The following is a 15,728-nucleotide window of genomic DNA, read 5'->3' as shown; positions in this document are numbered from 1 at the left end:
TTTAAGTTGTATACTCTTTATGTCTGTCCTTTGTACGCACAGCAAGTGTTTTGGCCGCAGGAAGAAATTCTGGGTCCTTGCATCGTGTAAACAAGCTGTTGTAGCGAGCGCCGCCACGGCGATGTGGCAGACAACACTGACCTCTTGTGGGCAAGGTGAGAAGCACACGGGTCACGTCCCAAGACTACATTTCCCAGGGATCGCTGCGCAGCCTACAAGCGCCCGGCGCAAAGTGATGACACGGCAGCGCGGACTGAATTTGTGCCTGAAGACGCGCGCTAGAGGTTTGCTTCCGTTCAATTGCTTTTCCTTTGTTAATTTGTGCCAAAATCTGTGTTTTAAAGAGCCGTGTTGCTCCGTTAGTGTAAGTCTGCTCAAAGAACGCGTTGTCCGTCTTTTCCGCTGAAATGTTGCCTTTAGTTTTAGCTAAAGAGTGTGTCGGTGTCGTTCATGTTTTAAAACCTTTTCTGATTGATGAACTTTTTTCGGGACGGCTGAGCTGTTGGATTCCCCCTGGCTTGAGTGTGTTTCTAGAGGCCGAGAGGTGCAGCCTGCACACCAGTGAACACAAATAAACAGTCAGCTTTCTCGAAAAGACAGTTCTGGCCGGGTGCTCCCGGTGCATTCGGTACTGACCCGATTGATGATCTATACTGAGGGATACGGGGCCTGTGCACTGGGGAGAGTCCGGCTCAGACTGACCGGTGCACAGGGGAGAGTCCGTCTCAGACTGACCCGTGCACAGGGGAGAGTCCGTCTCAGACTGACCCGTGCACAGGGGAGAGTCCGGCTCAGGCTGACCGGTGCACAGCGCAGAGTCCGTCTCAGGCTGACCCATGCACAGGGGAGAGTCCGGCTCAGACTGACCGGTGCACAGGGCAGAGTCCGGTTCAGACTGACCGGTGCACAGAGGAGAGTCCGGCTCAGACTGACCGGTGCACAGAGGAGAGTCCGGCTCAGACTGACCGGTGCACAGGGGAGACTGACGGCCTGTGTTCTCCTCCAGGATGTCCGGCACCAGTGTGATCCGAGTGGACCTGGCCTCCGTCTCGCGGGCCGACGGGGAGCCCGTCCACCTCCTGCCCTGCGAGGTCGAGCACGACGGGCCGGCCCAGGTGGACCGCTTCTTCAGCGCCGCGGTCAAGGAGCGCGAGAGCGGTGAGCGAGCCGGGCCTCAGACCGGCAGACCCGACCTGTGGCCCGGCTCGGCCCCAGTGTGAGCAGCTCCCCTGGCCCGTTCCCTAGTCGGTAGTAACTGATCCCAGGATTTCATCCAGACGTTCCGAGGAGGCGGGGTATCGGCTTCAGCTACACGGCTGGGCAGCTTGTTCCACACCCCCGCCACCCTCTGTGTAAAGGGCCTCCTGTCCTGCCTGGAGGAGCTCCTCCAGCTGTGTCCTGACGGAAACCAGGGTATCGGCTTCGACAACAGGGCTGGGCAGCTTGTTCCACACCCCCACAACTCTTGGTGTAAAGTGGCACCTCCCATTCTCAGTCTTAAATGTATTTAAGGTGGGGTTTCCTGTGACCTTGCGTGACCTTGTCCCCCCCCCAGACAAGAGCGTGTCGTTCCGGGGCCGTGGGCTCAGAGGCCGGGAGGTCAGCTGTCCGGAGGGCTACACGGGCCTGGTGCTGAAAGAGGACCACAGGCCCGTCTCCGAGGAGGAGGTGAGCGCCGGGGTGTGGGGGGGGGGGGGGGGGGGCACAGGTGAGCCCGAGCAGGAGGGAGTTTCGGAGGAGGAATAATCACTGGGCACTTTCTTCCTTGGAAAAAAAAAGTTAATTTTGTGTGACGTGAGCCGTCAGCTCCTGGGGCCCCGGGTTCGACTCCACAGCCGGGGGGCTGTCTTACTCACCTGTGGGGGGGCGCGCTCTGCTCTGTCTCGGCCAGGAGCGCTCACTGAGGGTCAGGACGGTCTTCAGCAGCCTGACCTACTGGAACCTGGAGACGCCGCCCTCCTCGGACGATGGCGTTGCCATGGCGATGAGCTGGCCGGACATCGCGGGAGCAGTGAGTGGTTCTCCCAGTCTCTCTCCCAGTCACAGACTCTCTCTCCCTCAGATCCACGCTTTCCCAGTCTCTCTCCCTCAGATCCACGCTGTCCCAGACTCCCAGTCTCTCTCCCTCAGATCCACACTGTCCCAGAGTCCCAGTCTCTCTCTCCCTCAGATCCACGCTGTCCCAGAGTCCCAGACTCTCTCCCTCAGATCCACGCTGTCCCAGACTCTCTCCCTCAGATCCACGCTGTCCCAGACTCCCAGACTCTCTCCCTCAGATCCACGCTGTCCCAGACTCCCAGACTCTCTCCCTCAGATCCACGCTGTCCCAGACTCCCAGTCTCTCTCTCCCTCAGATCCACGCTGTCCCAGACTCCCAGTCTCTCTCTCCCTCAAATCCACGCTGTCCCAGACTCCCAGACTCTCTCTCCCTCAGATCCACGCTGTCCCAGACTCCCAGACTCTCTCTCCCTCAGATCCACGCTGTCCCAGACTCCCAGTCTCTCTCTCTCAGATCCACACTGTCCCAGACTCACAGACTCTCTCCCTCAGATCCACACTGTCCCAGACTCACAGACTCTCTCCCTCAGATCCACACTGTCCCAGACTCACAGACTCTCTCTCCCTCAGATCCACGCTGTCCCAGACTCCCAGACTCTCTCCCTAAGATCCACGCTGTCCCAGACTCACAGTCTCTCTCTCCCTCAGATCCACGGGCCTGTCGAAGACTAGAAAAGCTCTACAGCCTCGCACCTGGAACCAGGAGGCAGTAACCTGCCCGCACACATGTATATAGCATCACACACACACGTATATCTGCAGACACACATATGTACACACACACAGGGGCCGAGCTCCGTGAGCCTGGTCTCCCCCCAGCCCGCTGCGATGACGGTTCAGTCGGTGTGGACAGTGAAGGACAGCTCCCTGCTGCTCGAGTTCGACCTTCGGACTGACCGCCTGTGCCAGGAAGGCCCTACAGCCTGCTGTGAGGTGATGGGGGAAATGCTGTGCTCTGTGCTCTGATGTCTTATTAATAAAGAACGGGACGAGCCCTTGTGTGGAGCCTAGCTGACCGACTCTTCTGTCCCGGGTGACCCCGAGAGCAGCCGAGCAACAGGGCTGGAGAGGGCCACCCGCGCCCCATTCCTTGACACCCCTCCACCCCACGCCAGAACTTTGTGTGTGTCTGTGTGAAGTAACTCTCTTAACACCAGGTGCTGAAATACTAAAATAAACACACAGAGGTTCTTGGAGCCAGACGGGGGAATTGGAGAGTAAAACAGAGCAATAACACAAGCGCCAGGCTGGTGGGTTCGCTGACATTCACTTTTACTGCTCCCAGCTGTAGAAACCCCCCTCATAGACGTGCTCACAGCCTTGCAGTCGGGCTCTCTGCGCTCCACCGAGGGCAGCCCCCCTCTTTTTCTAAAAAGTGTTTTTTTGTATCGAAGACCGGCGAGGTCGGGGGTCCGAGCGGGGGCCCAGGAACGGTCCACTTGAGCGCCCCCCGCGCTGACTGAACTGGGGGGGCTCCTGGCGTTTCACCGCCCCCAGTTTCCATGAAACCCCCACCCCTCGACGTCCACTCCGTTCAGAGACGGGGACCCCCCACGCCGCAGTCCGCGTACAAGTTAAAAATAATCCCCTCGAAACGGTACTGAGATATTTAAAAAACACAGTAACGGACCCCTCGGGGAGAACCGGGGGTCCTGTCATGCAGTACAGCTAGTTCGACTACTGTCTTCCTTACAATAAATACCGGTATGTACAAGCACACAATCACCACCTGCAGACGTCTCTCCGACGCCACAGCGGAACGGGGTCGTCTCTCTTCACCCCGAAACAGCCTGTTGCTTCAGATCTTCGAGCCCCCCCCCCCCAGCCAGAGGGCCCAGGGTCCACCCCACCACACAGGCGCTCAGCTCGGCCACCTCCGCGGGGTCACGCCGTTTCAGTCGGGCACCCGCTGGGACTACTAGGTGGCAGGCCGAGGACCCCCGCGGGCGGGGAACGCACCCTGGAAGGGGGAAAGGGGGGGGGACAGATTGCGTGACGAGACGGGGCTCCGGGTGTCCTCTGGCTCCGGATGTGGACCGTCTGGCTTCTGCAGTCGACGCCTCTGGCGACAGATCAGTTCGAAAACAAACCCCCCTCCCACCCCCACCAAAAATCCGAAATCCGATCCCCAGAGCCAGCCGGGGGATTCCTGAGGGTCGGAGAGCGAGCCCCCGGATTTCCCCCCACGATCCTCCCGGTTCGTGCTCCTGCCGGCGGGGGGGTGGGTGGGGCGCGGTCTCTACCACTTGCCCCTCTTGCTCCAGTCCTTGGGGGTGAAGTGCAGGCACTTGGGGTCGATGCGGAGGTGGCGCTTCTGCATGGCGCGTTCGTGTCCCTCCACGATGTCCTCGGACAGCGTCAGGATGTACTGGCCCTGCGCGAGACACGAGGAAGGGGGATCCGCGTCAGTCCCGCGGGAACGCCGGGACAGGACCCCTGGAGGAGCGCCCCGAATCGGGCCGAGACCGGGCAGAACCCGTTGAACCCAGCGGGCCTGTTCAGAACCCACAGTGAGGCCCGAGACACTGCTCCTCTGCTTGTCTAACCTGCAGATCCCATCGTCATCCTCACGCCTCTATAGCGCCTTTCTGGACACTCCCCTCAGAGCTCTTTACAGTTCATGGGGATCCCCTCCACCCCCAGCAGTGTGTACCCCCACCTGGGTGAGGCACAGTCCGCTCCACACACCCCAGCTCTCAGTGGGGAGGAGAGCAGAGTGATGGAGCCAGTTCAGAGAGGGGGGTTATTAGGAGGCCATGGGGGTAAAGGCCAGGGGGGAATATGGCCAGGACACTGGGGTAACACCCCTACTCTTCTCGAGAAACGCCCTGGGGTTTTTAATGACCACAGAGAGTCAGAACCTCAGTTTTATGTCTCATCTGAAAGATGGCGCCTTTTTACAATATAGGGTCCCCGTCACTATACTGGGGCATCAGGACCCACACAGACCGCAGGGTGAGCGCCCCCTGCTGGCCCCACTAACACCTCTTCCAGCAGCAGCCCCAGCTCTCCCAGGAGTCTCCCCTCAAGGTGCTGTCCAGGCTCACCCTGCTGAGCTCCAGATTGGTACAGCAGCTCTGACAGTCCTGTCCACTGCGCCAGGACCCAGGCCTGTATCAGACTGCCCAGGGCGCGGGCCCGGCTCACCTTGTAGTAGTTGATGAGGTTCAGGTACTGCAGAGTGGAGATGACGTCCTCCTTCTTCACACTGGTGATCTCGCTGATCTCACTGCAGACACAACACAGACTGAGCTTCTGGACAGAACCAGCCTGGTCAGCACAGAGGGCACACCGACCACTGTCCCAGGGACAGCGACTGGACACTCATTACACACACTGACCACTGCCCCACAGACAGCGACTGGACACTCATTACACACACTGACCACTGCCCCACAGACAGCGACTGGACACTCATTACACACACTGACCACTTCCCCACAGACAGTGACTGGACACTCATCTACACACACTGACCACTGCCCCACAGACAGCGACTGGACACTCATCTACACACACTGACCACTGCCGCACAGCCAGTGACTGGACACTCATTACACACACTGACCACTGCCCCACGGACAGCACAGACAGTGACCGGACACTTATCAGCTTCATGACTGCTGTGTCCTTCCTCACATACACTGAACACAGGCCCCACAGACCCACAGACAGTGACTGGACACTCATGGACGTGGTCACTATCAGCTGAGACAGTGCCCCCTTGGCTTGTTGTCCAGTCTCGCTGACCAGGAGAAGCCTGAGTAACAAGCCCGTTCTGGACTTCCTCCTGGACGGACAGGGCACCCCCGCAGTCTGTGTCCACTCACTTGATGGTGATCTGGGGCCGCTCCCCGTTGTCCGACTTGAGGTCCATGAGGATCTCCAGGATGGTCTGGGACCAGTAGCTGCGGTAGGACAGCAGGCCCAGGTCGGACAGCGGCTTCTCCGGAGTGCCCGTCTTGCCCTCCACCTTGGACAACTCGTAGCCTGGTGGGGGGGGGGAGAGACGGGGTGGGGGGGTCAGTGACATCTCTCCCTCGCTCTCTCCGGCAAACGGAGGACCGTCCTCGGAAAAACACCGGAGCCTAACCCGGCTCGCACCTGCACCTCGTTAAAAACAGCACTCCTCCGCAGGGAGGAGCAGGGTGGGGGCCTGATGCCCCCCTTGTCCCTCCCCCACCCCAGGCGCCCCGGCTGGCGGACCGGACCCCCCCTCCCCAGCCTCACACTTACTGAACTCGATGAGCAGCTTGCCGTAGCCTCTGCGCTGGTAGGGGGGCAGGGTGAGGATGCAGGCCACGTTGTAGTCTTCTGTGGACTCCTTCTCCTGCGAAAGACAGCAACACACACCATCAACAGGGACCGCCGGTCCAACGGTTCAGGTCCGGTCGGGTTAGACCGGGAGGACTGTCGGTCCGGTGGTTCAGGTCCGGTCTTGTTAGACCGGGAGGACTGTCGGTCCGGTGGTTCAGGTCCGGTCTTGTTAGACCGGGAGGACAGCCAGTCCGGTGGTTCAGGTCCAGTTCTGTTAGACCGGGAGGACAGCTGGTCCCCAGTGGTTCAGGTCCGGTTCTGTTAGACCGGGAGGACAGCTGGTCCCCAGTGGTTCAGGTCCAGTTCTGTTAGACCGGGAGGACAGCCGGTCCGGTGGTTCAGGTCCAGTTCTGTTAGACCGGGAGGACAGCTGGTCCAGTGGTTCAGGTCCAGTTCTGTTAGACCGGGAGGACAGCTGGTCCCCAGTGGTTCAGGTCCGGTTCTGTTAGACCGGGAGGACAGCTGGTCCAGTGATTCATATCCGGTCCTGTTAGACCAGGAGGACAGCTGGTCCAGTGGCTCAGATCTGGTCCTGCTCTGTTAGACCAGGAGGACAGCGGGTCTGGTGGCAGCTCGCCCCACTTGACCCACCACCCCCCCCGAAGGCGCCCATTGCCCTGGTTACCTTGGAGAAGTAGCCGACGATGTGGAAGCCCTTAGCGTCGTACTCAGTCATGACGTAGAACAGGAAGGGGTCGGTGTCGTAGTAGAGGGTCTTGTGGTCCAGGAAGCACTTGGCCAGCAGACACAGGTTCTGAGAGTACGTCTGCAAGAGAGGGGCGCACAGCTCAAACACCCCCAGAACCCGGGCTGACCCGATCCCGCGCTGCGACCCCACGACCTCTGACCTCTCCCCCCACCCCTCCAGTGCTATTGTCCCGTGAAACCCGCCTGGACAGCACAGATCTGAGGCCCTGTCCATGCGGGCTCCTACAACTACCAGTGGCGTCAGTGCTGGGGGTCACACTGAAACGGGGTGTCCAGTGGGGTCAATGCTGGGGGTCACACTCCACTGGGGTGTCCAGTGGGGTCAGTGCTGGGGGTCACACCGAAACGGGGTGTCCAGTGGGGTCAGTGCTGGGGGTCACACTCCACTGGGGTGTCCAGTGGGGTCAGTGCTGGGGGTCACACTCCACTGGGGTGTCCAGGGGTGCCTCTTTCTCAAGGGGTTGACCAAGTGGGCCGGGGGGGGGGGGCGCGTGTTTACACCAGTAGTGGCAGGAGAGTGGAGCAACCCGCCCAGCCCCGCTGCAGAACCCGACACTCACCTTGTTCTTCCTGCCATCGATTTCGAAGAAGGAGATGGTCCCTTTCCGGTAGATCTCATTCCCGGGGGGGTGGCGAAGGTTACACTTCGTCTGGGGAGGGAACAACCGCAGGGAAACCAAGGATCAAGCTCTTTTCAGTGACAGGCAGGAGAGAAAGATGCAAGATCAAGACCAGCGGGTCCGGGGGGTTCAGGTCCGGTCCGGTTAGACCGGGAGGACAGCGGGTCCGGGGGTTCAGATCTGGTCCGGTTAGACCAGGAGGACAGCTGGTCTGGGGGTTCAGGTCCGGTCCTGTTAGACCGGGAGGACAGCAGGTCCGGGGGTTCAGGTCCGGTCCCGTTAGACCGGGAGGACAGCGGGTCCGGGGGTTCAGATCCGGTCCTGTTAGTCCGGGAGGACAGCGGGTCCGGGGGTTCAGGTCCGGTCCCGTTAGACTGGGAGGACAGCGGGTCTGGGGGTTCAGGTCCAGTCCGGTTAGACCACGAGGACAGCGGGTCTGGGGGTTCAGGTCTGGTCTGGTTAGACCAGAAGGACAGTTGGTCCGGGGGGTTCAGGTCCGGTCCGGTTAGACCACGAGGACAGCGGGTCTGGGGGTTCAGGTCCGGTCCGGTTAGACCGGGAGGACAGCGGGTCCGGGGGTTCAGATCTGGTCCGGTTAGACCAGGAGGACAGCTGGTCTGGGGGTTCAGGTCCGGTCCTGTTAGACCGGGAGGACAGCAGGTCCGGGGGTTCAGGTCCGGTCCGGTTAGACCGGGAGGACAGCGGGTCCGGGGGGTTCAGGTCCGGTCCTGTTAGACCGGGAGGACACCTGGTTTGGTGCTTCAGGTCCGGTCCTGTTAGACCGGGAGGACAGCGGGTCCGGGGGTTCAGGTCCGGTCCAGTTAGACCGGGAGGACAGCGGGTCCGGGGGGTTCAGGTCCGGTCCTGTTAGACCGGGAGGACAGCGGGTCCGGCGGTTCAGGTCCAGTCCTGTCAGACCAGGAGGACACCTGGTCCGGTGGTTCAGGTCCGGTCCTGTTAGTCCGGGAGGACAGCGGGTCCGGGGGTTCAGGCCCAGTGTGGTGTGGTGTAGCGCAGGCCAGCCCTGAAGAAGCCCAGCTCGACTCACCAGGTGCCTCTGCAGGCACTTGAGGCTCTTGAGGTACTTGAGGCAGAACTCGCAGAGGTAGAGGATGGGCAGAGCGGTCAGCTCCTGGGGGTAGGGGGAGAAGTACCAGGGCTTGAGGCGGTGCCGGCCCAGCTCGATGCAGTCGATGTTCTTCATGCGCGTGATGATGTCGTCGTGACTGCGGTCCGACACCAGGCTGCCGGTCATGCGGGGCGCGGAGGGGATGCCGTCCGAGCTGTCCTGGGAGTCCTGGGATGGAGAATCGCACGTCAGGGAAGCGGGAGAGGCCTTCTGACCTCCTAGAACTGCCTCACTCCGTTTATAGCCTGCAACCACCCCCTCCCCTCCAACACACAACCTGGGGCCCCAGGGCTGCAGTCCACCATCCCCCACCGGGGCCCGGCCACAAGGGCGGCGCTACAGTAAAGCTCACTTGACCACACACCCTTGGGGAATCCAGGAGTGACAGCCCAGACTGGACCGGCGAGCTCCGGACTGTAGGGGTACAGCGTGACCCAGACTGGACAGTGATCTCCGGATTGTAGGGGTACAGCGTGACCCAGACTGGACCGGTGGGCTCTGGACGGTAGGGGTACAGTGTGACCCAGACTGGACCGACGATCTCTGGACTGTAGGGGTACGGCGTGACCCAGACTGGACCGGCGGGCTCTGGACTGTAGGGGTACAGCGTGACCCAGACTGGACCGGCGGGCTCTGGACTGTAGGGGTACAGCGTGACCCAGACCGGACCGGCGGGCTCTGGACTGTAGGGGTACAGGGTGACCCAGACCAGACCGGCGAGCTCTGGACTGTAGGGGTACAGCGTGACCCAGACTGGACTGGCGAGCTCTGGACTGTAGGGGTACAGCGTGACCCAGACTGGACCGGCGAGCTCTGGACTGTAGGGGTACAGCGTGACCCAGACTGGACCGGCGAGCTCTGGACTGTAGGGGTACAGCGTGCCGTGTCAGGAGACTGAGGAGCCACGCTTCCGGCACAACTGCTCCCCAGTTTCACGCCACAAACTCGGGAGTCAGTTCGGCCCGTCGCCCCCCCCGCGCCCCCCAAAACTTGTAGAAACCCAGGTCCCAGGAGCGGTGAGGCGGCAGGCAGGCGCAGACACGTCCCAGCGCTGCTCTCAGGCCCCCGACACCCCAGCCCGGGAGATCGGAGAGGGGTCACAGCAGCAGAGCGGAGCGGCGCTCGGGGGGGATTCCCGAAATCGGGCAGTTTCACGACAAAAATAACAACATCCCACTCACACGCGCACAATCGCACACACACGCACACGCTGCCGGGGTCACACTCTGTGCAGGACAACACAAGCACAAGCTCCCACTCGGCAGAACAGTAGCAAAGAAGGGGCACGGACCTCTCCAGGCGGGGGGCACACACTGGCGCATCGGGGTCCCATGTCCTGGAAGACCTTCACAATCTAGCAGAGGAGACACAATGGGAGGCAGGCTAGGACACAGCAGGTGGCTGGGGGTTGGGGTGGGGGTTTGGGGTGCACAGGACATTTAGTTTTACACACACCAGGGGAAGAGGCACTTGCCAGGTTGAGGGGGCCTCACACTTGACCCCCGACCCCCAGAGCTTTCGAGATCCTCGTGGGGGTCGGGGGTGCCCCGTCGGCCAGCTGCCGAGGAGACTCCCGCGTGCCGGGAAGGAGCGGGCGAGAGGGGTGGCACGCGCCCTTCATAACCCCGGGGCCGGCTCAAGGTCTTCACCCTCTCCCAGAAAAGGGGTTCGGGTAACAAACGTGGGGCCTCACAATCAGCCAGGGACACCGGAGACCTGTGTGGGTGCGACAATGTTCTGGGGGCGCCTGTATCCCCTATGGGAGTGTGACAATGTTCTGGGGGCGCCTGTATCCCCTATGAGGGTGCGACAATGTTCTGGGGGCGCCTGTATCCCCTATGAGGGTGCGACAATGTTCTGGGGGCGCCTGTATCCCCTATGGGGGTGCGACAATGTTTTGGGGGCGCCTGTATCCCCTATGGGGGTGCGACAATGTTCTGGGGGCGCCTGTATCCCCTATGGGGGTGCGACAATGTTCTGGGGGCGCCTGTATCCCCTATGGGGGTGCGACAATGTTCTGGGGGCGCCTGTATCCCCTATGGGGGTGTGACAATGTTCTGGGGGCGCCCATATCCCCTATGTGCCCCAGGAGACCGGAGGCAGTGGCGCTCACCTCCTCTGTGCCCACACAGTTGGCCTTCCTCTTCCTCCCCGGCTGGGACGCGATCAGGCGGCGGGACGTCCCGTTCTGGAGGTGGGGGGGGGGGGGGGGGGGGAGAGAGAGAGAGAGAGAGAGAGAGAGCGGGTCAGGCCCAGGCCCGCCCCCAACTGGACGGGTCTCAATGCCACGGCACTGCGGTTTCCTCCCACAACCTCCCAGTCGCGATGGCGGGTTAACTGGCTTCTGGGAACTCTGGTCGTGGTGTGTGTCTGTGCGTGCGTCTGTGTGCGCATGTGTGTGCGCGCGTTGCCCTGTGATGGACGGGTGTGTGACCCGCCCTGTGCCCAGTGCTAGCTGGGACAGGCTCCAGCTCCCCTGTGACCCTGGGTTGGAGGATGTGGGTACGAGACGGGCGGACGTACCCCCCTGCCCTTACCTGCTCTGCTTGCACATAAGCCGCCGAGACGCTGCCTCCTGTGGCCCTCTGCTGCAGCCACCCCTCTCCCTCGGGGAGCCTGGGCTGCGGGCTTACCGTGGCGAGAGACCCCAGCTGCTCGTGCTCCTCGCGGCCGGAGGACTTGGGCGTGAAGGTGCTGGCCGGGTAGACGGAGGCCTGGGTGGTTTCCGCCGAGCTGGGCAGGGAGGGCACGGGCGTGGCCGGCGACACCTGCGTCGCCAGGGGGACCGACTCCACCTTCCTCTTCTGCGACCCGCGGGCGGGGCGGGGGGGGGAACAGACACACACACGGCAGCTCGTGAGGCGGCGCGCGTGGACACGGCCGCCTCCTCCGAGAACTCCAGCTCGCTCCCGACGGGCTGCGCGCGGGCCGCCCCGGTCTCACCCTACAGGGGGGGGGTTCTGCTGAAGTTCTGGTTTTGCTCCCCGTTTTAACAAACCGGGAACGCGCGAGCGCTCAGGCGTTCGACATTCGCGTCTTCCGGAGCTGAACCGCGCGGAAACTAAGAGCCCGGCCATCGGGACCGGCTGTCCGGTCGGCGCTGGCGGGGTGGGCCGCTCAGGAGGGTGGGGGCCCACGCGCAGCCGAGATGCGGAGGCCGAACAGGAGACAGAGAGATCAAACGCCACCGAACGCAGGTTTTGCCAGAAACACGAATGCCAGCTTTGAGAGTTTTATGGAATCGGCGCCTCACTGACCAGCCTCTGACATCTCGTCTGCGAGGGAACAGTTTTGAAAGGTGAAGGTGGGATCATTCCTACAGGCTGGAAGGGGCACAAAACGTCTTCTAGACTAAGATACAGCTACAGGAATGACTGTCCCCCAGTATTTGAAACCAGGGCCTTTTACTGAAGTACTGTGGGATTACACTGCACTGGGGTGTCCAGTGGGGACAGTGCTGGGGGTCACACTGCACTGGGGTGTCCAGTGGAGACAGTACTGGGGGTCACAGTGAAATGGGGTGTCCGGTGGGGTCAGTGCTGGGGGTCAGACTGCACTGGGATGTCCAGTGGGGACAGTGCTGGGGGTCACAGTGCAATGGGGTGTCCAGTGGGGACAGTGCTGGGGGTCTCACTGCACTGGGGTGTCCAGTGGGGACAGTGCTGGGGGTCTCACTGCACTGGGGTGTCCAGTGGGGACAGTGCTGGGGGTCACAGTGCAATGGGGTGTCCAGTGGGGACAGTGCTGGGGGTAGAAGTACAGTGTGTATTTATGTGAATGTATTATAAGCAAAAGTACAGTTCAATCACATAACACACACCTGCAGGAAAAGCATTCTAGAGTATTTACACAAAGATTTACATTCAAGAACTGCGTCAGACTCGGACAGACCACAGCTTTCTGGCAGGTCATCTGTCACACAAGGGAGAGACTCGGGTCAGAGATGACAACTGCCAGAATGCAGTGGTCTAGTGTCCAGCAGGTCCAGAGCAGGAGATCGGATCGCATCCGCGTGCCAGAACCCAGCGCCCCTCCCTCCGATCAAACCGGTCCCAATATCCGCGCTGCTCCAAATCCAACTCAGGATTCCCGCGGTCCCAGAAGTTAGAAACCTTGGAGAAGGGTTTGACTGACGTAGCTCGGGCGCGACTGGACCGGTCTATCGGCTTGACCACGGGAAAACCGGATCAGGAAATCCGGACTCCGATTCCGTTCCCGGGTTCTGGCACGAGCGGATCGATTCCGTCTCACGTGGCCCCGCTACCGATCTCCGATCTCCCCTCGCCCCTCGCTCCTCCCTCCCGGTGCCTGCGGAAGACGGGTGAAGGTGTACCGGAATGGGGACAGTTTTGCCTCTGGATGGAGCTGTGACCGTTTGGAGGCTGTGATCTAGACTCTTCCTCTGAATTTGAATAGAAAAGGGTGTTATTGACAGCGAAAGACAGTTCAACCTCCTTCTCTGCGCGCCTGTGGTCCTTACTGCATTTCTGCGGCTGCACTGACCCAGGTGAGCTCAGCGGCGCCGGGTCCGCGGCCCGGAGGCCGGACCCAGGTGAGCTCAGCCACACCCCGGTGCACGGCTGGTTTTGTGCAGTCATAAAAATGCAGTAAAAAAAGAGGGTTCACAACGCTGTAATAATCAAGCAGAAGACCGACATGCACAACATCTAGAAGATCAGCACCAGCACAGGTCTGCAGGAACAGGAAAGAGCATGGGACAGCCCGGCGTCACTTCGGGAGCCATCCCGACAGAGTTCCTTCTTCCCGGGGAGGCTAGAGAAAAAGGCAGCATTGGAGACGATTTCCAGAGGCCGAGCCCAGCCTGGTCCTGGGAGCGAGAGGGAGCCGTGCTGAACCGGTGGTCCTCGGGGGCTGTCCGGTCTGAGGCTCACTGGGGCCGAGCTTCAGGCTCAGAAAGAACGGCGGCGTTGGGGGGGGGGGGTCAGTCGCTCTCCAGCAGCTCGGAGCCGTGAGCTCTTACCACGTCTCTCTCCGGGGAGCTGGGCCGCGAGCCCGGCAGGCCGTTCTTGGTGGGCGTCTTGGCCTCCTTTTTGGGGAACTGGAGCTTCTTCAGGTCCAGCCTGTCGGGCGTCACCCACTCGTCCAGGCGCTTGTTGACTGAGGGGAAAAAGAAAAAGCGATCAGTCCGGACCCAGGAACCAGACACCAGAGCTTTCCCGGTGAACAACGACATCACGTCCAGGGTGCACGGCGGGTTCCCTGACCCCAAAAAGGGATCTGTCTGACCCAGCGGGCTTTTTCAGAACCAACAGGGAAAACGCAAACCAGAAGAAGCTATAGGGAAGAGCATCTCAAACCGAGAACGGGAGGCACTCCTTTACACAAAGCCTGGTGGAGGAGTGGAACAAGCCTGTTGTTGAAACAGGTATTCTGGCTCCTACCAAGAAACAGCTGGATGAGATTCCGAGATCAATTAGTGACTAACTAGAGATTGGCTGATTGGCTCCTCTCGTCTGTGACCAGTCTTGTTATTTCTCAAGAACACAGGGCGTTAACAGTCTGTAGTACATCCAGCAGGCGACGGGCGAAACGGTACTCACAGTCGATGTAGTGAACATAGTAGAGCTTGCGGCTGTTGATCTCCTTCAGGCTCAGGATCTCGGCCAGGGCTGCCAGGAGGACAGAGGCAGAGGTGTCAGCACCCAGCAAGAGCTTCCGCCCACCGCGCCAGGGAGCTGCCCGATCCCAGGCAGGACCCCACGACCCCTCCCCGGACAGGACCCCAGCCCACTCGGGGCTCCAGGCAGGACCCCAACAGCCCACCCTGGACAGGAGCCCCTACAGGGGGACAATTACAGGCAGCAGTTTCCTCACCCAGCATGGCAGGAGTGAAGAGACTAGGACACCCAGAGAAAAGCCATAAGCACATGGGGGGGGGGGGGAGACCGTGCACACTCCACACAGAAGGTGCACCAGCCTGCAACTGAACCCAGGTCCACACAGCTGCGAGGTGGCTCTTCTTGCAACCCACGCCGGAATAAAAAGCATCCAACATAATCAGCCCGCCTCCAGCGGCGGGACAGCAGCGCCGTGCACCGCCCGCACCCGAGAGCGCAGAGGGCGCGTCTACTCCGGTGCACTCAGTGCGAGCTCCCGCAGCGCATTTCTCCAGAGTGCAACATCTACAGCATCGCGTTACAGAGGCAAGCGCGCAGGTTCAGGTTGCATTTCCCGCTGACAGTGTATTAAAATCAGATATAGGAGCGCAAACAATGCTCTAAATGTCAATATTGTATCCGCCATGACAGCTGCCCGTTACTCACGCCACTCGTCCTCGTTCTCCTGGTTTTTCCTCAAAACCGGCAGCCGACAGCCCTCCACGATCTCCATCTGTTAGGAGGAACGGGACAAAGAAGGGTTTACGTTTCTGGAAAGGTAGAAAGAAAAGTCCCGCACACAGTTTTTAATCATAAAAAAATAATCGAGGACCATCACGGTTATTTACTCACATTCGCTGAATCCGCCATCTTGCTCCGCTGAGCACAACAAGGCCCAGGGGCGACGGAAGTACGCAACCGACGTGTCCGCGGCTCAGGCTAATGACGCCATCGCCACTCCAGCCAATCAGCGTCCGAGGAATAGGTGAGGTTCCGGCCCAGAGGCTGGGGCTCGCATTGGACGCCTTGGAGGAAATTATGATATTTAAAAACATAATCAATGGCATCTGATTCCCAATCTTTGAAAATCTAGGTGATCTTGACTTTCTATTGAAGTGGAATTTAATATATGAACATAATTTCTCATCACATACGAACTATGTGTGGAATAACTCAGCAGGGTGAGCCTGGCCAGTACCTGGAGGGGGAGACTCCTGGGAGAGCTGAGGCTGCTGCTGGGAGAGGTGTGAGTGGGACCAGTAGGGGGTGCTCACCCTG

General features: G+C 60.7%; 2 protein-coding genes across 5 annotated transcripts; one reads left to right on the top strand and one right to left on the bottom strand.

The window, feature by feature from the left end:
• The first annotated feature begins 210 nt into the window (after positions 1 to 210).
• On the top strand, positions 211 to 3,063 carry rnaseh2c (ribonuclease H2, subunit C). 2 transcript variants are annotated; one of them, XM_069180302.1, is made up of 5 exons: positions 211 to 284; positions 1,007 to 1,158; positions 1,556 to 1,668; positions 1,892 to 2,011; positions 2,707 to 3,063. In XM_069180302.1, exons 2-5 carry the CDS (start codon positions 1,008 to 1,010, stop codon positions 2,728 to 2,730), a joined length of 408 nt encoding a protein of 135 aa, XP_069036403.1. In that variant the 5' UTR covers positions 211 to 284; position 1,007; the 3' UTR covers positions 2,731 to 3,063. The 2 variants fall into 2 exon arrangements, with proteins under 2 accessions (XP_069036403.1, XP_069036404.1); XM_069180303.1 differs by having other exon boundaries at positions 280 to 364.
• A 250-nt stretch (positions 3,064 to 3,313) lies between these two features.
• Positions 3,314 to 15,375, bottom strand: LOC107075862 (histone acetyltransferase KAT5). 3 transcript variants are annotated; one of them, XM_069180299.1, is made up of 15 exons: positions 15,303 to 15,375; positions 15,117 to 15,183; positions 14,394 to 14,462; positions 13,814 to 13,950; positions 13,166 to 13,234; positions 11,370 to 11,636; positions 10,946 to 11,020; positions 10,124 to 10,186; positions 8,752 to 9,000; positions 7,644 to 7,733; positions 7,001 to 7,141; positions 6,295 to 6,388; positions 5,889 to 6,048; positions 5,206 to 5,287; positions 3,314 to 4,432 (listed from the first exon to the last, which is right to left on the bottom strand). In XM_069180299.1, the coding sequence occupies exons 1-15, from the start codon at positions 15,318 to 15,320 to the stop codon at positions 4,298 to 4,300; spliced, it is 1,716 nt and encodes a 571-aa protein (XP_069036400.1). In that variant the 5' UTR covers positions 15,321 to 15,375; the 3' UTR covers positions 3,314 to 4,297. The 3 variants fall into 3 exon arrangements, with proteins under 3 accessions (XP_069036400.1, XP_069036402.1, XP_069036401.1); XM_069180301.1 differs by having other exon boundaries at positions 11,466 to 11,636; XM_069180300.1 differs by lacking the exon at positions 13,166 to 13,234.
• Between the last annotated feature and the right edge of the window lie 353 nt (positions 15,376 to 15,728).

This window comes from Lepisosteus oculatus, chromosome 18 (genome assembly GCF_040954835.1).
Source record: "Lepisosteus oculatus isolate fLepOcu1 chromosome 18, fLepOcu1.hap2, whole genome shotgun sequence".
NCBI lineage: Eukaryota > Metazoa > Chordata > Actinopteri > Semionotiformes > Lepisosteidae > Lepisosteus > Lepisosteus oculatus.
This window is presented reverse-complemented; position numbering and strand designations above follow the sequence as displayed.